Raw genomic sequence first — 19297 nt, 5'->3', positions numbered from 1 at the left:
TGATTAGGAGCAGGACACACCTGTAAATGAGACCATACACAATAGTACATAGTAAGTCTCCGATGAAATACACGAGTCAATGCAATCAACACCCTTCACCAACAACACGGAAAGACTAACCCACCAAAATGCCACCACTATCAGGATTCTCCGACAACAAATTTGAAAGTCGAGATGACTTTATCGAGGCCATAATCGCACTCATCAACCCCCTCAATAAGTACTTTTCGCCAGATAAATCTCGAATTCGTATCCCAGTAGCGACAGGTGCACATTTCGACGAGTCAGCTGCCCAGCTGGAAGGTTTTGCGAGGCCACTATGGGCGATTGCGCCGTTACTCTATGGTTATGACTCTATCAGCAACAAATATCTAGCAACTCGTGTTGACGAATTAGTCCAACCATGGGTCCAAGGCTTCATAGCAGGGACTGATCCAAATCATCCCGAGTATTGGGGTACTATGAAAGATATGGACCAGCGAATGGTCGAATCTGAGATGATAGCATTTGCACTCATAGCTGCACCAAAACGATTCTACAATCCTCTAAGTGACGGTCAAAAATACAACATCAAATCCTGGCTGAGCTCCATCAACGGAAAGGAGATGCCTCCAACAAACTGGAGATGGTTTCGCGTATTTTGCAACTTGGCCCTAGTCAAGACTTGCGGCGTGCCTATATGTCAAGTCCAAGCCGAACTAGATGCTGATCTAAAGATATTAGACAGCTTCTACCTTGAAGATGGGTGGTCAGGTGACGGACCATGGCAAACAGCCGATCAAGCAGCCCAAGAGAAGGAGCTTACCGCCAGGACTGGACGTCGAGACGCCATTGGAGTTGGAAGACAAGCAGATTACTACTCTGGAAGTTTTGCCATACAATTCAGTCAGGTTCTTTACTCCAAGTTTGCGGCTGACCTGGACGAGAAGAGATGTGAAGTGTATCGACAAAGAGCCTGTGACTTTGGCTCGAAGATATGGAGGTACTTTGACGCTCAAGGTAAGTCAAAACGCAGGCCCTAATCGATGGATGCACTGACCAGTATAGGCTCATCCATTCCCTTTGGTCGATCACTAACATATCGGTTTGCATGCGGAGCATTCTTTGGTGCTTTAGCCTTTGCTAAAGTCCTTGGAATGCCTAAACCGCTCGATTCACCCGGAGCTATCAAAGGATTCCTCACAAGACATCTGAGATGGTGGGCACAAAACTCAGCCGACATCTTTGCTACTGATGGTACCTTGACTATCGGATGGTTATATCCGTAAGCTAGAGTCCAATGCCACTTGACCGTCAAGAAACTAAGAGATTACAGGAACATGTACATGGCCGAAGACTACAACTCTCCTCAGTCGGTCTACTGGTGCCTTAAAACACTCATAGCTGTTGGCTTGGATGATGACGACGAGTTCTGGACCTCAGAAGTGCAAAAATACCCCCCCTTTGATCCACCAACACAGATAGTGTCAGCTCCACAGCAAATCCTATGCAACCATCCGCTTGGCAACCACCATTTTATGCTCACACCCGGTCAGTTTGTGGCTTGGCCAATGAAAGCCAACCAAGCAAAATATTGCAAGTTTGCCTATTCCTCGGCCTTTGGTTTTTCTGTACCTACAGGACCCCTCATCCAACAGATTGCCCCGGACAATCAGCTGGCATTGAGTAGGGACGGCAGAGAAACCTGGGCAGTGAAGTGGAAATGCGACGAAGTCCAGTTTGGAACATTGAGGACCAAATCAGACGGGTGTCAGGCGGATGTGTCTGTTGCGAGTGTGAGATGGTATCCCTGGGGCGATCGAGCTGTGGTGATTGACACTATTCTTCTTTTACCCACTAGCCAGTGGCCAGACTGGCATATCCGGATGCATCGTATACGCTGCAACATCAGAATTCCTTCTCTTCATACTGTTGAAGGTGGATTTGCTATATATGGCCGAAAGGCCGCTGATGGCATGAACCTTCCATCTGTCGAAACCATTGACGATGCCGTGCCTGGCAAGTTTGAGGGAACTTATTCAGATGATGATTCAGCACTGATCTGCTCGGAAGATGGATGCAGCGGTGTGTCAATTGAGGCTCTCCTAGACCGATCTAAGATGCCACTTGAGAGTTATGTGCTGAAACCAGACTCAAATAGTAACATTGTTCGCCAAAGGACCCTCATTCCCGTCAATGGGGTATCAATTCCGGGTGGTATGGAGCCTGGGCAAGAAGTTTGGATCAAGAGCTCGGTATTCGCCATTTCATCAAAGGCTAACGGAGGGATTTCAAGTGGCACTTCTAGTCTTAGAGATAGGTGGCTGAACCGCCCTTCAATTGATGTGGCAAGCATTGAACAGATCCTCCACAACATGTAGTTTGAAATGACTCGATAGGAGGGATGTCAATCTGAGTATATAAGGACAGGATTTCGATTTCATTGTTTGTTAGCTGTACTAGATTTCTGTGATCTATTATACCGCTTCTATGATTTAGAGATACCCAATTGAACAATCGATCATTAAAAACTGGACAATTGAAGCCTTTTGGTATCCTTCTGGCGCTGAGACAACTCAGATCGATCAAACTAAGCAGAAAAGGCAGGTCAACATGATGAGCCCATTATGAGAGACACGGAGTTCCGGATAAACTTGGTTCCGATCCTTTATGATTCCGATCCTCTATGACTCATGTCCTACCATCAAAGGAACACATGTACATATGTTATAATTCCTCAGATTTGCAATAGATTTCGAAAACTATCCAAAACTCTATTTCTACCAAATACTAAAGTCTAATTTTTAAAACTATCTCCTGCCATCATGCCGTCAGCAACTCGTGACCAAATCCTGCTGATTCCCTGGGACTCCGGCTCAGCAGAGCATGTCAATCGTCTCTATGAACAGAGAGTTCAATGCGGTTGGGATAAACAGAGGGTTGAGGGATGGAAGGAAAAGCAGACGATAGGAGAAAAGTGCATATTTTGGATTGTGAGTCAACGGTACAACACCATAACCGCAACTGCACGCTAACCTCTACTTAGACACTTCGATCCGAGGACACCCAAACTCGCGAATATCTTGAACTTCACTTCAATGCATTCCCTTCTGTAAGTATATATAAGATGGGTCTCTACGACCAACTATTAACGATCTCATAGGAAAAAGGCCCATTGATAGACACAGCCGAAAGTCTCCGAGCCAAGCCACGAACGCCATCACATACCAAATTTCACCCAGTTGGTCACATCTCACTTGACCACACCAATGAGAAGAAAGGGGACTTCGTTCTGGACCTTCCCGAAGAAGGAGTCTATTGGATCAAGACCTTTTACATTTCGAAAGCACTGCGAAGCAAAGGCATTGGACGCGCCGCCATGGACCTCGTCGAGTCAATGGCCATTGATGAACCACTATGTGCAAAGACACTGGCCCTTGATACTGCTCAGAAGGATACACAAAAGAGACTTTACAGAGAGAAAACTGGCTCGGAGTTAGCTGTAAGTTGGGATTCTGGCAATACGGAATACTGAGCTAACACGTTTGCAGTCTACTAATCAAGATTGGTATCAGAGACGCGGGTATCGATTAATTCATACGGAACCAAACTTTTATACGGATCCTGAAGAACCTCCGGTCGATGCTGTATTTCTGAGAAGGGACATTGCATAGAATCTCATTGCTAAAGCTATCGATTGCATTCTTGCCTCATAGGCTTACCTAAAGTAATAGAACAAATATCGAATGGATAATGCATGGTCCCGGCAACTGTTCTTGAATACTCGTGAGGATTATGCTTCGCATGTTGTGACGCTCGCTCTATTAAGCAAAATCTTAATGTGGGGCGCCTTTAAGGTTCAACGGCTCGTAGCGACCTCGCTTCGATGACGATCGCGAGGGAAGGGATAAGGAAAGGATCCGGGGCAAAAAAGAGAAAGAAGGTCAGGAATAAATTGTCAATATCAACACCAATACCTTCAATTGACGATATCATTGAGACCTCACTGCGAGCTAACGGCGACCGTATCACTACTTCTTATAGCCAAGATTTAGGCCCCTGACAGACATCTGGTCTGCTTAACTCAACCTGTAGAGTCGTCAGTGTACTCATAAGTGTTATCTTCCATAGATAGGTCGAATGGACGCTCAACTCTTGGGCATGAAGAGCCCGGACGTTTTTATTGTCATCATATATCGATTTAGTCGGCATCGTTAGTAAGATATAGACACATAGCTTTCTACCTAACAGCACCACAAATTGCATATAAGTAACCCTAGTCCCAAGCTCCAAAGAAACGGACAGCCTGGTAGAACGCCTCTGTTTTTGCAAAAGCCTGCTGCGGATTCGAAAGATTTGCACGAACCGCAAATCCATGAGTCGTTCCACTGTACAAAGTTGAAGAAAACGGCTTTCCGATCTTTGTGAGGATAGCGTTTGTTTCTGCTTGCCTCAGCTGAGGAAAGATATTATCGTCGGCTAAAGTAGCGTCAGCTCCAAGTCTGAAGATGTGGGTGAAACAAGTCTTACCAGCACCAGCAATGGATATGGGTTTCACGATAGCCTGGATCTCCTCAGTCTGCAATAAACTAGGATGCGCTGTGAAGCCAACATCTGCTCCGCCCTTCTTGTCAAGTTCCCGGACCACATATCTTCCACCGTAACAGTAGCCAGTGGCAGCAACCTTGTTGACTTTGAGTTCTTGCCGAAGGTATTCAATTGCTTTGGCAACAACAGGGTCGGTCACACTTGGGGGGTACTTAGCGAGGAACTCTGTGACGTTAAAGCCAGGAGTTTCCTCGCTTGGAGCGGGTGATCCATTGAAGAGATCTGGCATGACTGTGATATATCCCTCTTTGGCAAAGTTGTCGGCCAATCTAGACACAGTTAGTCACAAGACATTTATCTCCTCACAACACCCTTCCTTACTCTTTGTTCTCTTTGAGCTTGAGGCCGTAAATGTCTGTCAGAAAGAGGACGCCAGTTCTGCTTCCTGGCTTCTTGTAGCCCAATGATTTGTGCGGCTTCGACACGTACAAAGTTACTGTTGTGAATTGTTAGGCCACTCTTCAACACGAACTCTTGAAAAAGTGAATTATCCGGTACTGACATCCTTGGTACTTGACCTCCTCGCCCCTCAAATAACTGCTTTCAGCAGCTGCAGCCTCTGCTGCTACCCCAACAGGGGCGACAGACAAAACAAGCGAGAGTACAACAGCGATTGGGTTCAGAAACTTCATTTTGCTGATGCTACAGTGAACAATTCAACTACAAAGTGGAAGAAATGACGGGAGGTTGGAAGAGGGGCTTGATATAATGTTTGCTGAGCTGATCGGACAAACAGGCTAAAAAGAAAAACAAAAGTCTGTTTCGTCATTAATGGAACGTGCCTTTGCAACCAAACTTGTTCCTGGCCTGGAAATATTGGAGCCATGCAAACCTTGCCACAGGGTATCAGAAAAGACAGTCACTGGAAGCATAAGAGACAAAATTAGCTAGTCGATCCTATCCTCTTTAGACTGGTTCCTTAAGCTATTCATTTTTGAACCCTGGTCCCCGAAGTCCAACTTTTCTTTTGTCTGCTAGCTTCGATACCACACTAGAGCGGGGTTTGGAGTCGGAGATTAATGGATTTATGCTTAATGGCGATAATGTGATAAGTATTTGCACTACTATTGGACACAAACTAAATACCTAACAAAGTATAGCTATCCACGCCTTCTTGGTCAAGTCAAACTAAGGCAGAGGAATTGACTGTCTGTGGTTGATAAACAGGCCCTCAGGATCATATCGAGCCTTGATTTGCTTAAGACGCTCATAGTTACCGTCGTACAGACGAGAGCTCCATTCCTTCTCAGTAAGTTCAGTGTCAGCATAATTGACGAAGCCGCGGAGCTTAGCACCACTCTTGACAAGTGAGTCTTCGAAGGGCTTGATAGAAGCTCTCATGTAGCTGATGCCATCACTAGGGTAGGCGCCAATTGCATTGGCGTCCCAACGAATCAACCAAAGGTTCTTGCCGTGGGCATAAGCGGTATCGCTATCCTTGATAGAGCGCGATACACCACCCCAGAGATCCATGTATCCGAACTTTGTCATGTCGGTACGGTTGAAGGCTAGAGTGGTGCCCTCAAAGAGGATCTGGGCTTGTTTGACAGTGAGAGGGTGGTCGGTGGTGGTAGTAAGAGATTGAGTGTAGAAAGATCGTCCTCCAAGAGCGCCTCCGTTGGGCAAATTCATTCCTGGTCCAGCAACAGCAACCTCGAGATCCCACCAGGGAAGAACGGTACTCTTGACCGCAGTGTTGGAGCTGATGGCCTTGAGTTTCTTGACAAGAGGAGCCATGACGCTGTCAAACGAAGCAGGGTTACCATAGAAGTATCCAGTGCCATCATAAGGAGGAGCCATGATATTCCACCGGAAAGCCCACGTGTCAGGGCAGTCCTTGCTAAGAGAGTACTCCTGGATGGCGACGAGAGCCTTTGCGCCAGCCTCGGGGGTAAGGTCGCCCATGGTCAGGGTAAAGTTGATAGCCTTGTCGAAATGGGGCTTGAAAGTCTTTGTCTTCGTGGAGAGAATGATACCAAACGAGGCCCCAGCGCCTTGGGCAGCCCAGAACAGATCGGAGCCCTTCTTAGCGTTGACGATACTTCCGTTGTAAAGCATGTACTCAATCTCAACAAGATTATCCATGGGAGTTCCAAGGAACCGAGAGGTCGTGCCGAAGCCACCGCCTATGCTAGAGCCTGTACTTCCGACGTGAGCGCCACGGACATGAGGGACGTGACGACCAGCAGTATCCCAGAGGTACTTTTGAACGGGGCCGACATGGGTACCTCCACCAAAGGTAAGAATGGTGGATTTTTTATCATAGCTGACCTCGTCGAAAGCAGCCATATTGATAACCAAGTTGCCAGGGTTTCCAAAGCCATTGCCTTGGAATGAGTGCGCAGGTCCAAGAGCATTAGCCTTGACCTTTGACTCGCGAGCACATTTCAGTGCAGAGGCGACGTCTTCACTGTTTTCAGGGAAGGCGATAGCTTCAGGGTCAGGCTTGAGACGCTTCTGGAACATTACTGTTTCCTGGGCCCAGGAGCTGTCGGTGTCGATGACATTGCGAACACCGGCTTCGTCGAGACACTTGGAGATGACATCAGCCTTGTTCTGGGCGAGGACAGTAGGAGTCAAAGAAAGGAGGGCGACAGCGAGGCGTCGAAGGGAACGTGGAGATTCCATGTTCGCTGATCAGTGAGGATCGACGATAGGGGAGAAGAAGAAGACAAAATTAGTGAAGATTTAGGGTTCTTTTTATACTGAGATCTTTTGGTATAAATGGGTTTTGGCTTTTGCTTGATAAGTGTAATCTAACCGATACTTTGGTTCTATATTATGCAAAATGCATTGTGCTTTATGCATCGTACTTAAATACTACTCTGATATCCAAACAAACTGTCACTCGTCTCACTCTGTTTGTCTTGGAAGTTCCTGCTTAAAGGCCCGATATCATAAAATCGCTTCTCAATCCGGAAATTTCCAGGGGCATTTGATGCAGGTTCCAATCCAAGCCACACTTTATTTGACTTTACCTCAATTGTATATCTACCGGCAATCAACTCCTTCACCTTTCCATCATTGCCCAGTGGATCCTCGTTCCAACGTAGTAATGAAACGCTGAGTCTCCACTACTACCAGGTTCGGGGTGCCTGGCTCCGGATTTTTCGACCTTCTTGTTTTAGTTCACCTTCCGTTTCTTATAAGGAAGGGATCATAGTTGTAACTAGCTAGTCACATTTCGAATCAGACAACTTCGTGGACTTATCCGACTGATGGATTTAGCCTGTTACCCAAAACACGGATATTGCTAGTCGTAGGATGAAGCAAGACATTTAGTGCGGCGTGACACTTAGAAGGATCACAGCGTGATCACTCCATGTAATACAGAATTGTGACAGATTCTCAAAGGATGACTTGCGTTTATGTAAAAAAGTCAGCATCGAATGTTTTGAGCTTACCTGGTTATATGACAACCTCTGCATCTAAGCGAACTAGTCGAGGAACCCGAAGTCTTTCAAATAGCCTCAATTACCACATGTGAACCTTTTCCGTGATACTACTTTGAGTTTACTATGTATTTGCCGAGCCTACCGACAGGGTTTTCTGACTGGTGCGCTAGCATGTCACGGTTCCCATTATTTAGGCGTAGCCGTGGCTTCAAGCCCCTGATCGACATGGAATAGGATTAGCATTGTAATAGATCAAGTATAATAGAATGTTATGAATTGATGAGGATACAGAAGATGGTATATGGAGCCTTTCTAACAGAAAGTTGACAGTATATATCTCAGTCGAAAAAAAAAACAAATCTATGAACCGCTTTTTACCATGCTGGTGATAGTATGAATGTCAGATAGAGAAACAAAATAAATTTATGAGTCGCCGGTCTCTCTATCAAGAGACTGGGCCTTGCACATATCCGCATAAACACCGTTCTTGGCCTGGAGCTCCTCATGCGTTCCGACTTCAGCAACCTTGCCGCCAACAAGGACAAAGATGATGTCTGCATCTCGGATAGTTGACAGTCTGTGAGCAACAGCTATCACACTGCAGCCACTCTCCTTCCTGGTTTGCTCGAGAGCTTCTTGAACCAGCTTCTCGGAATGGGTGTCCAGTGCTGAAGTAGCTTCATCGAGGAGAAGTAGCTTGGGCCTGCGGATAAGTGCTCGCGCAATGGCGATACGTTGACGCTGGCCACCGGAAAAGGCTGTGCCGCGAGCACCACAGGGAGTATTGAATCCTTCAGGCAGCGACGATACAAATTCGAGGATATTGGCTTGTCGGGCTGCTTCGTTCAGGCTTTCGTCGGTTGCGTCTGTGGCATCGCCGTCCAGGCCCATCAAGATGTTTTCTCGTACAGACCCTTCGTACAGAATAGGCTCTTGTTGAACCATGGACATCTGGGAACGGAAAAGTCGAGGAGACATGTCCTTGATGTCTTGCTCTCCCACACAAATCTTACCACTGGTAACGTCGTAGTACCGCTGCAATAGAGAGATCAAAGTCGATTTACCGCAACCACTGGGGCCGACGACGGCGACAAACTGGGAAGGATTAATATCCATAGACAGGCCGTGAAGAACCTTTGTGCTTCGGCTCTTATACTTGAAGTGTACATCGTTCACGCCCACATGTTGATCAAAATCCGGACCCTTATCCTTATTGTCGTCGGTCTCACAAATAACGGGCTTTTCTTCTCGAAGGTTGAACAAATAATTGGCCGCTCCCTTGGCCATGGTGAGGCTAGTCAAGTTTGCAAATAGCTGACCGGCAGCCTGTCCCGCGAACAGAACTCCCATGAAAATGAGGAAGAACTGGTCGGCGCTATACTCGCCAGACGCCATAAGTTGCGAGCCGTACCAGAACCCAAGAGCCATGACAAGGAACTCAATCGACTGCGAGAATGCGTATGCAATCATCGAAACAGATAATGACTTGATAGACTTAATGACAATGCTGGAAAGTGTTTCAGAATACTGAGTGATAAAGTCCATCTCAGCAGTCAAAGATGTAACAGTTCGCAGTGAAGAAACAGCCTCGCTGGCAAGACTTGCACTCTCTCGGAATCTCGCCTCGTTGCTCTCATGTAGTCTTGACTCGAGGCGGACCTTGAAGTATCCAGATCCCATAAGTAGTGGCAATCCAGCAAATACCATCACAAGAGCGAGCTTCCACCCATACACAATTGCAAGAATAGAACTGGCAGTGACATTGACAATCATCACCACAATCACGAAAATGTTGAGCCCGAGAAGCTCCTGAAGGTGTCCAGGAACTGAGGACAGAATAGACGCCAAAGCACCAGATGAGTTCTCTGGACGATCAAAGAACTCAATATCGAGTCCAATCATTCGGGTAAACAACTCAAGGCGGTACTGGTATGAGATGGTTTGTGCGACGTGGTTGGCGATGTAACCAATAATACCATATGCTACCAGGTTTCCAAGCGCAATGACAAAGAACATGAGAGCATAGAAGTTGACATCCGAGGCAGAAGTCTCGACTGAGAAAGCAGTGATAATTCGCGAAAACAGAACAGCTTGGCCTGGCCATGTCGCCGCAGCTATACTGCAGCAAAGGGCAGATATGATGATATAGGGACGAAGCGCTTTCTGTTCCTTGACAACTAGGAATATGCTTGAGAGGATAGATCGGTCCTTGGGTTTCGACTCCTCGTCCTCGGCCGCCATGGACTTGTGAGTCTGCGTTGTCATAACACGACCCACAGTATCATCTGTATCGAATGAATCAGGGTTCTCCTTGGCAATCATGTCAGCCTTGGTCTCCTGTTCAGCCACAGCAAGATTCTGTGCACGAATAAGCCGAGCGTAATGGGAGTCAAGTGCAAGGAGCTCCTCATGGGTGCCCTGCTCAACGACCTGTCCAGAAGAGATGACCACGATGTTGTCGGCGTCCTTGATAGTCGACAGTCTATGGGCAATAACAAGTGTCGTTCGCTGTTGGGAAACGCGTGACAGAGCCTTCTGCACGATGCGTTCAGCGTTGGGATCAAGAGCACTGGTTGCCTCGTCGAGAAGCAATATTTTCGGATTCGAGACAACGCTACGAGCAATAGCGACTCTTTGCTTTTGACCGCCACTCAGAGCCCCACCCCTTTCGCCCAGGTGTGTCTCATAGCCGTTCTCAAGATTTTGAATAAACTCGTGAGCATAGCTGGCCTCACACGCTTCTTGGACAAGTTTCCGCTGCTCCTCGATAGGAAGAGCTTTTTGAATGTCGGTGAGACCCTTTGAAACGTTCTCAAAGACGGTACCCCTGAAAAGCACTGGTTCCTATAGAATATGTTAGCTGAATGGGTTAAAAGTGAATGACTGATACTCACCTGTTGAACAAGAGCCATCTGTGATCTAAACCACTTGACGTTAAGTGTCGAAACATCCACGCCATCGAGAAGTAGGCGTCCCGCGGATGGGACGTACCATCGCTCCAATAGCCCAATAATCGTACTCTTACCTGAGCCACTCGCACCAACGAAAGCCGTCGTCTTGCCGGCTGGGATGTTCAAGTTGATACCCTTGAGCACCTGTGTGTCTGGTCGTGAAGGGTAGGAAAACGAAACATTCTCGGCCTGAAGATGTCCGTTGCATGTTTCAGGAACGTGTCCTTCGTTGGAAAGAGGGTCGAGCAAAGAAGGCTTGTCGAAGATCTTGAAAAGCTCTGATGCTGCTGCTGCACCGTTGGCAAGAGCTGGGATCTGAGGGTAGAGGAGACCAATGGAAGACGAAGCAAGAAGGACAGATAGAACGACGCTGTGAATCTATAATTAGCATTCCATGACCATTAGTAGATAAAAACTTACGTAAACACAGTACCGACGGAGTCAATCTCTCCGCTCCGATACATACGAAAGCCTTGCCAGAATGCCAAAGCATTCCCAGAGTACATGCAAAAGTATGTCGATGCGCTCATGATGCCATAGATCATTGACTTCTTTTTTCCAGTCGTATGAGCTTCCTGGAGGTAACTGTTGTATCGCTCACTCATTCTACCTTGTGCCCAAAACGTATGGACAGTTCGGATAGAAGTCAGAACTTCCTGTGCAAAGACGTTGGCTTGAGAGTAAGTACCCGTGACCTTTGCTTCAATGGGAGCATCAAGCGCCATACCGACGCCCATGATGATGAAGAAAAGGGGCACAACGGTAAGGGTAATGAGAGCCAGCTTCCATTGGACTGCAATGGCCACCACAAACGCCGAGACAAACATGGCAAGTCCTTGTACCAGAAGCGACAACTTCTCGGCGATGCCTTGGTTGATGCGCGTCACATTGGTGGTCATCTGGGTTGCAGGAGATCCAACATTGGCGGTATCGAAATACCACACCTCAGTTCGCAGAAGCTTTTCGAGAAATCGCTGTCGAAGTACTCGTGTTGTTCGGATGCCGGATATCGTGATTGCGGTTGTTGCGATATAGGCCAAGGCGAATTTCCCTAGAAAAAGGTAGATAAACCAGAGAACGAAGGAGTTGACCTCAGATTTGAAGTCGTCAGGGCCAACAGAGCCTCCGGCGAAGTCTGCAAAACGACCAGTGAATTGTCCGAATATAATAGTCATGAGCGGCATGGCTCCTCCACTCGCGATAGAACAAATAAGGGAGATGATGTTTAAAACCCAATCGAGACGGTCGGCGAATTGAAAGGCGCGCTATTGCATGTTAGTTGTGTTAAGAAGTATCAGTGGGGAGGGTTTTGTACCCATAAATCGCCCAGTTGTGCTTGCTTTTCACCGTCATCTTGTTTTGTTGTTGTCGTTGAATCCTCAACAGAAAACTTTCTCTTCTCGTTTTCCGGATCCATGATGGATGGGTGTTGGTGAGGATTGCTGTTGTTAGGTATCTAGGTAGAGGAATGAGTGGAAAGAAAGAAAGAAAGAAAGAAAGAAAGATTGCTAAAAGCTTGGGAGGCAACAAAATAAAATCGAGATTGTTTCTTCAAGAATCTAAATCATTGTGGCACCATCGAATACTTAAAACTCTTTGCATCCTTCAATGGATATCTGTAAAGGGCATGTAATTAAGATGGCTCATGCTGACTTTCGACCATCCCTGGAGATCATCAGTCAGAGCCCCTTGTCGCATCTTCCTTATAGCGGAGCCATGGAAGGCAGGATATCCAATCGATTTGATCGCCACTAACGTTGTTAGGACATGCAACGCCCGGACCCGCGGTTCCGTGGCAGTGAGGGAGGAAGCAGTAAGCAAACAAGTAATCATAAGCTTGACTTGCTTTCTTATTCTTCTCCGAAAACCCGCCCGCCCGTCCGTCAACCCGTCAACCCGTGAAAGCGACATTAACAAGTCTACAGTCTCGGACACGTCATGTCTGGTGAGGAGACTATCCTGGCAAGACGAGCTCGTCTTTCTCAGGTTCCACGAGCGGTGCGTACCATATTTAGAATATACTCTAGCACTAGTTGCAGGGCTGCAGCACAATGCCATACTAACTCCCTAATAGTGTGAAGCATGCAAAGTCAGAAAGGTAATTAACACTGAAATCATTCTATTATTAATCTAACTAAACTTGCTCAGATCCGATGTGACAGGTCTCAACCCTGTGGCAATTGCAAGGCCGCTGGTATTACTTGCCAACAAGCCCATTCCATACAGCAGTCAGACCAACGACCCCGGCAAGACAACAGGATATCACATCTGTAGGTTATTCACACAGTTTCCTCAACCGTACTAATAACAATGAAAGAGAAGAATACGTGGCGTCTCTTGAAGCTCGATTGGCCAAGGTTGAGGTTCGATTAGACAAACAGCCTGCTCAGTCATCCACATCAACACCTGCGTCCACTAATCCTCCTATTTCCACGCCTGCGGTTTTGAAACATGATACTTCAGTGTCTCCAACAGCCTCTTCTGAGCCAAGCGTCTACGATGTCGCCCAAACTCCAGTTGGAAACTTATACGAGGGAAGCTCGTCGTTTATATCCCAATTTCAGCAGGCTAGCGAAGAGATCAAACGGTCAGCAGCTGCAAAGACACCCGAGGGGCAGCAGAGTATCAGCGAGTCTTTCAACCAGTTAAACTCGATACTACATGATGCAAGTAGCAAAAAGCCGCCTTCCCATGTTCCAGCGCGGTCTATACCGGATATCACACCTTTGCCAGCATCGATTGTTCTCAAGATTATACGCATAATAAAAGGTAACAGCACGCCACTGCCCTATAGCTCAATTAATATGACGTCTAATTATACCTACAGCCAATCCAACTCGCTTCTTTCCTGGCCAAGCAATGACCGACACAAAGTTGGTTGAACACCTCTGTCAAAAGGTCTATTTTCCCACTGAGCCAGTAACTCTTGGTCATATTACAAGCGTCAATGGCATCATGCGCCTTCTCCTTCGTGAACTGATCATCACCGAAGACCCTTTGAGCAAAGAGCATGACTTGGAATCACTGAAAGCACAGGCTGAACGGAACTTTCACCTGGGTCTCGAGACCTTTGAGACTATGACGGTACCTAGCTTTGAAAACGTTGTTGCCATAACAACTGCTGTAAGTCCAAAATATCTTCATATGTGATGGCATTACTGATGTAGTTATCCAGGTCCTCAAAATACAGAACGAAAGTAGACCAGTTCTCGCACGCACTCTTGTCAACGCAGGACTCAGTCATTGCCAGATGTTAGGCTACCATCGAGAGATTACCTACCAAAAAGATCAAAGCGGCTTTGCTGAAAACAAACGTCGTCTCTTCTGGACTCTATATGTCTGTGACAAGACCAACTCTATCCACTTCGGCAACGCCTCCAGGATGCAAGACTTCGAAGTCGATGCGCAATACCCAGCTATTCCAGAAGATGCAGCTGAAAAGCCATGGATTGAGTTGTTTAACCTTGTGATCAGACTTGCCAAGATCCAAGGGCTGATTTTTGACAAGTTGTACTCTGTGGCTGGGTTACAAGCACCAGCCATGGAACGTCGACAATGGATTGACACTCTTGTTGCAGATGCTCATCAATGGAGATACGACCTTGATCAAGTAATGTGTCTCTTTGCTTTCTATCGAACACCTACTAACATTCATACAGCTCGATGGCAGTCAGGTTCGCTTTATAAAGCTTCTTACCCTTAGCCTAAATCACTGGGACATCATGTATTACTCGACCCTCACCACTCTCCTCAGAGCACCGGCTATGCCTGGTGTCAGTACAGATATGACTTCGCAATGTTTCCAGGCCGCCAGGCTCGCTTTAGAAAGCCATCTCCGAGCATTCTCCGGCTACGACGGAGTCAAACTGTTTACAAAGGCAGACTATATCGATTGGTGAGTTAAACATAGATCGCTATCCTTCATCAGCTTATATGGCTAGGGCTCTTCACAATTCATCATTTACTCCATTTGTAGTGATTTTTCTCCACTCTATCGCAGCGTCCAATCTTGAAGACGTCAATCTTCTCGAACAAGTTGTAGATACCTTCCGGCACGCCCGAGAAATCCATGCCGGCGCCGAGAAGCTTTATCAGATTTGTGCAACCTTTAGTAGATTGGCACGACGTATGGTGGAATCACGGAACACGTCCGTGGGCATGTACGACCAAAACACCGACTCACTCCAAGTAGCTGGTGTGTCTGAAAATGTGCCACTTATTTGGCCTGAAACATTTGCGCCAACCGGACAAGGACAGCAGGCTACGGCTGATGCTAATGCTGATGCCTTTTTGAACGATGACATGACATCTATCTTAGCGGACTGGATCAATGGCCAGCCTCCTGCTACGGAAATGTTTGCTATGGATTTCGGGGAGTAATTTATTTAATTTTGGTCACTTGATTAAGATATTGCTCACAAATGTACCTGCAGTTTGGGCAAACGTACAAGTCAGGCAACAGGATAAATCTCTGAAACAAACGGAATTAAGGCAACCATCTAGGACTACACACTTGAGATAATTAGAGTGAATTAAAGATGCAAGAATCATGTTGCCTTCAACTAATATCCTTACAATGCCCTTTAGTAATGTAACTTTCCAAGACAGGGCATATCAAGCGTTTGTGGTTGCCTTGAACGAAGTGGTGTCTTATGTATCTGCCTGACTAGGCAGAAGAATTGCTTGAAAGTAGATTACTGCTAATAACAGAATCAAAATGAGATTGCCTCCTCTGACCTGGTATAAAGAGGCCTTTTAATGTGGCCATTATTGTTTTGTAGGACTTAGCTTTCAATGTGTCCTTAGACATTTAACTGACTTGTTAGTACACTACGTCAATTTCGATAACTCAAGATCCTTCATTACGATGGCGGTATGTTTTTACAAATAAACCTCTACACTCGGCTACATTTCTAATCTTGTTACTACTAGTCTGCTTCAGGGTACATCTTCTCCGTCCCTAAAGCCTGTGCAATGCTCACATAGGAATAGGGTCTCGATTGATCAAGACTGCATCACAGCAGCCAATGCTCTTCGCTTCTCCAAAGGTCCTGATAAAATCAAATTCATTATTTTCAAGATCACCGACGACGAACAAAATGTTATAGTTGAAGAGACTAGTTCCGAAACAGAATACGAAGTCTTTCGTCAGAAACTGCTTTCGAGTGTTGACAAGAGTGGAAGACCATCACCACTATACGCAGTTTACGATGTAGACTACGATCTTGGGGAGGATGGAAAGAGGCAAGTCTAACCTCATGATGTAATGCTTTTTTTTTAATAGTTGGGTTTTCAGGACTAAAACAATATTCATCTCTTGGGTACCTCAGAACTCACCTATCAAGGTATTATTGATCTGCCTCCTCAATCAAGCGTTGGACTAATAATGGTTAGCTTCGCATGCTTTACGCCAGTACCATGGAGTATTTGAAAAAGGCAGTCAATATCGGCGCTTTTATCCATGCTGATGATCAAGAAGACATTGAATGGGAGGAATTCGTCAAGACTGCAAGTGGTGGCAAGGCCAAGTAGAAGCAGGGGCTGTCCGTCTAATTTCACAAGCCTTTACAAGGGTCGTCAACTGTAACCTCGGGACATCAATTTGGATAATTGTTAGTGCCTTGACCAAGAAATGGAAGAACTTTTAGTTACCTACTTGAAACAAGATCTAGATGCATATTTCTATAGATCTGGAACAATCAAGCTTTTACTCCTCCGATCATCTTGATCTTCTGGTTGCACTAACTTATACAGGGTTAACCCCCGAGACCATGCTAGTGATGCACGACGCGATACAACGATGACGTTGATCCCCCCCAATCTGAGGTCTTTCACTCACACTCGCCACGCCAAATGTCAAACAAGTGTGGCTGGAAAACCTGGAAATCTCTCCATCTTGTCCTACAACCTACAACGTCATACTTTGTACAAGTTGTTGTAAACTTTATTTGTTTGTTTATATTATTACTCAAGTCTATCCTCCCGAGAAGCTTGGACAGCCACCTACAAAGCAAATCAGTAAAGATGCCTCGTACATTATTACTCTGTTTTATCCACGGATTCAAGGTAAACTAACATACATACAAAATAGTGGGAACAAAGCTAACGAATCTCCTCAGGGTACTGACAATACCTTTCAAGAATTCCCATATGTAAGCACCCATCTTCCACAGAATAGACACACTTTGCAGAAACTAACCCTCGGTAGGACCTCAAAAAGGCAGTCGGTAAAGAACTCCCAGACTGTAAAGTCGAATCTGTTGTCTACCCCAAATATGAGACATCTGGAGAACTCGCTCAGGCCTCAGAGGGATTTCTGGGATGGTAGGCCGTCTCGCCACAAACATTGACGACTACGGGCCCGCTAACAATTACCACAGGCTCAAGGAACGAGTGATGGATATTCGAAAGGAAAAGTCGGAGAAACCATGGCCTCCTCACGACAGAGACGTCGGCGTTGTCCTCGTTGCGCACAGCATGGGAGGCTTTGTAGCAGCAGACTCTCTCTTCTTAGCTATAAACGAAAGAGCCAACAACGGAGACGAAAGTGATCCCCTGTTCCCCCTGATCCAAGGCATTCTCACATTCGACACTCCCTACAACGGTCTTGCCCGCTCCATGTTTGTCTACGGTGCTTTTTCAAACTATCAAAAGGTCAACAGTGTCTTCAACGTCATGACAGCTATATCAGCCGCCGCACCTGCCAGTCTTGCTCGCCTAAGTGCTCGAAGAGCCGCTACCACTGCTGTCACCACCACTTCACGAGGACCCCAGTGGAAGACATGGCAACTAGTAGCCGTCAAGACAGGTACAGTCGGCGCCATCGCAGCCGGTGGCGTAGCAGCTTATATGAATCGAGAGCTCATCATGCAAGGAATGAAGAGCGTCAAGAATATCAACAAAGAGTCCGTCGCTGAAGGATACCGACAAAGCATGGATGCTCTCGATCAAGGTCTGGCTTACATCAACCGCGGCAACGTTGGAAAGTCTTTTGCTTGGCTCTCGGATCATGTCACTTTCGTTGGTGCACTTCTTAGACAAAAGGAGCTCAACCGTCGACTTGAACGCATTGGGTCTCTCAAAGGTGTTGGCATGCACGACTTCTACTGTTCTCTTGGTGAGAATGGTTACTGGAGTGGTGGCTACTTCGTCCCTGAGCGAACGTTCTGTGCTATTCCGGAAGAGAGCCACTCCGCGTATCCTATCTTTGAGAGATGCGTCATGCCCAAAGCCGAAGATGAGGTTGAAGCGCATATGAACATGTTCAGACCCGAGAAGCATCGTGGATACGAAGAGATGACGGATAAATCAGCCGAGCTTGTCAAGAAGTGGTTCTTGAGCGAAGAAACCGTTGTCGATGATCCCAAATTCCGAGAAACACCGCCTGAAGAAACAGAAGAGACTGAAAAGGCCAAAGAGATTCTCGAGAAGGATCCAGGCGCAGAAGAGAACGAAAAGACTGAAGGTTTTGACAAAGATAAAGACAATGAGTTCCCAGACGAGTCACCCCTCGACATCGCCAACGCTGCATCGCTTGTGCCACTCCCCGACGATAAAGGAGACGATATCATCGGTGATGGAAATATCGAAGGCGCTGATACTGTCGAGAAACGAAACTACCTCAACTATCTCTTTGGTGTGGCTCAATCGGCAGGTACAGATGCCAAAGGTTGGCTGCCAAACAAGATCCCTCAGATGCCAAACCTGCCCAGCATGCCGAACATGCCAAATATGCCCAAGGTCCCCAGCTCTGTATCCTCGCTGGGCAATGTGTCTATGCCTAGTATGAGGATATGGGGCAAGAAGGATGTCGATGCACAAGGAGAGGTTGAGAAGCAGGACAATGACACCACTGAAGAGAAGAAGGATTCTGCAGAACAAAATGAATCGGAGGGTGAGCCTAAGGAAACAACAGATGATAAACAAGAGGCTGCCCAAAAGGTGGAGGCGGAAAGTGAAAAGAAGTCAGGTTAGGTGGAACATCAGAGTTGCCTGTCCTTCGTGCTGTTTACCTACCCTTTACTGTTGACACTTAATAGTCCCGCTCTATATGTTTGAGCACCAACTCCTTCACTTCAGATAAAGAATGAACTTGATTCTACAACAGATTAATAGATAGGCCCAATGAATTTGCGCTCTGTCCTCTCTCAACCGCTATCCTGCGGTCGTTGTTTTGGTTTGGTCTAAGCCTGAGTCATATGAGCCAGCACGAGAGGTGGACCTGGCAACATCCTGCTCAAGTAAAGTTCAAGCCGGGGCCAGAATCTTAAAAAACGGTGAATACATTTAGTCTTGACAATATGTAGTTTAGTAGCTACGCCTGAGGTAACCCTGAACACCAATCCATAAACAAACGACAGGCTG

General features: G+C 46.6%; 8 protein-coding genes across 8 annotated transcripts; 5 read left to right on the top strand and 3 right to left on the bottom strand.

The window, feature by feature from the left end:
- The first annotated feature begins 49 nt into the window (after positions 1–49).
- EDB82DRAFT_497027 (uncharacterized protein) lies at positions 50–2557 on the top strand. Its single transcript, XM_025733912.2, has 3 exons — positions 50–999; positions 1048–1264; positions 1316–2557. The coding sequence occupies exons 1-3, from the start codon at positions 129–131 to the stop codon at positions 2358–2360; spliced, it is 2133 nt and encodes a 710-aa protein (XP_025584771.2). The 5' UTR covers positions 50–128; the 3' UTR covers positions 2361–2557.
- A 247-nt stretch (positions 2558–2804) lies between these two features.
- EDB82DRAFT_474366 (uncharacterized protein) lies at positions 2805–3653 on the top strand (the record flags this gene model as incomplete). The annotated part of the gene is made up of 4 exons (XM_025733911.2): positions 2805–2972; positions 3026–3091; positions 3143–3481; positions 3531–3653. The coding sequence occupies 4 exons, from the start codon at positions 2805–2807 to the stop codon at positions 3651–3653; spliced, it is 696 nt and encodes a 231-aa protein (XP_025584770.2).
- A 495-nt stretch (positions 3654–4148) lies between these two features.
- On the bottom strand, positions 4149–5467 carry EDB82DRAFT_153237 (dienelactone hydrolase family-domain-containing protein). The gene is made up of 4 exons (XM_025733910.2): positions 5090–5467; positions 4909–5023; positions 4510–4856; positions 4149–4458 (listed from the first exon to the last, which is right to left on the bottom strand). The coding sequence occupies exons 1-4, from the start codon at positions 5217–5219 to the stop codon at positions 4256–4258; spliced, it is 795 nt and encodes a 264-aa protein (XP_025584769.1). The 5' UTR covers positions 5220–5467; the 3' UTR covers positions 4149–4255.
- Positions 5468–5715: 248 nt separating this feature from the next.
- Positions 5716–7584, bottom strand: EDB82DRAFT_460000 (uncharacterized protein; the record flags this gene model as incomplete). The annotated part of the gene is made up of 1 exon (XM_025733908.2): positions 5716–7584. Exon 1 carries the CDS (start codon positions 7213–7215, stop codon positions 5716–5718), a length of 1500 nt encoding a protein of 499 aa, XP_025584768.2. The 5' UTR covers positions 7216–7584.
- A 623-nt stretch (positions 7585–8207) lies between these two features.
- On the bottom strand, positions 8208–12437 carry EDB82DRAFT_459997 (P-loop containing nucleoside triphosphate hydrolase protein). Its single transcript, XM_025733907.2, has 4 exons — positions 12249–12437; positions 11354–12198; positions 10877–11303; positions 8208–10826 (listed from the first exon to the last, which is right to left on the bottom strand). Exons 1-4 carry the CDS (start codon positions 12348–12350, stop codon positions 8406–8408), a joined length of 3795 nt encoding a protein of 1264 aa, XP_025584767.2. The 5' UTR covers positions 12351–12437; the 3' UTR covers positions 8208–8405.
- A 365-nt stretch (positions 12438–12802) lies between these two features.
- Positions 12803–15611, top strand: EDB82DRAFT_497017 (uncharacterized protein). The gene is made up of 8 exons (XM_065608540.1): positions 12803–12931; positions 13008–13031; positions 13082–13203; positions 13251–13702; positions 13761–14056; positions 14109–14543; positions 14593–14828; positions 14875–15611. The coding sequence occupies exons 1-8, from the start codon at positions 12872–12874 to the stop codon at positions 15311–15313; spliced, it is 2064 nt and encodes a 687-aa protein (XP_065464637.1). The 5' UTR covers positions 12803–12871; the 3' UTR covers positions 15314–15611.
- A 122-nt stretch (positions 15612–15733) lies between these two features.
- EDB82DRAFT_497015 (uncharacterized protein) lies at positions 15734–16619 on the top strand. Its single transcript, XM_065608539.1, has 5 exons — positions 15734–15806; positions 15866–15876; positions 15926–16177; positions 16230–16278; positions 16328–16619. The coding sequence occupies exons 1-5, from the start codon at positions 15801–15803 to the stop codon at positions 16463–16465; spliced, it is 456 nt and encodes a 151-aa protein (XP_065464636.1). The 5' UTR covers positions 15734–15800; the 3' UTR covers positions 16466–16619.
- A 48-nt stretch (positions 16620–16667) lies between these two features.
- Positions 16668–19205, top strand: EDB82DRAFT_497010 (uncharacterized protein). The gene is made up of 4 exons (XM_025733904.2): positions 16668–16999; positions 17053–17085; positions 17142–17257; positions 17314–19205. Exons 1-4 carry the CDS (start codon positions 16787–16789, stop codon positions 18905–18907), a joined length of 1956 nt encoding a protein of 651 aa, XP_025584764.2. The 5' UTR covers positions 16668–16786; the 3' UTR covers positions 18908–19205.
- The last annotated feature ends 92 nt before the right edge of the window (positions 19206–19297 follow it).

This window comes from Fusarium venenatum, assembly GCF_020744135.1.
Source record: "Fusarium venenatum strain MPI-CAGE-CH-0201 chromosome Unknown EDB82scaffold_2, whole genome shotgun sequence".
Lineage (NCBI taxonomy): Eukaryota > Fungi > Ascomycota > Sordariomycetes > Hypocreales > Nectriaceae > Fusarium > Fusarium venenatum.
Note: the sequence above shows the minus strand (reverse complement) of the source record. Positions and strands in the feature narration are given on the sequence as shown.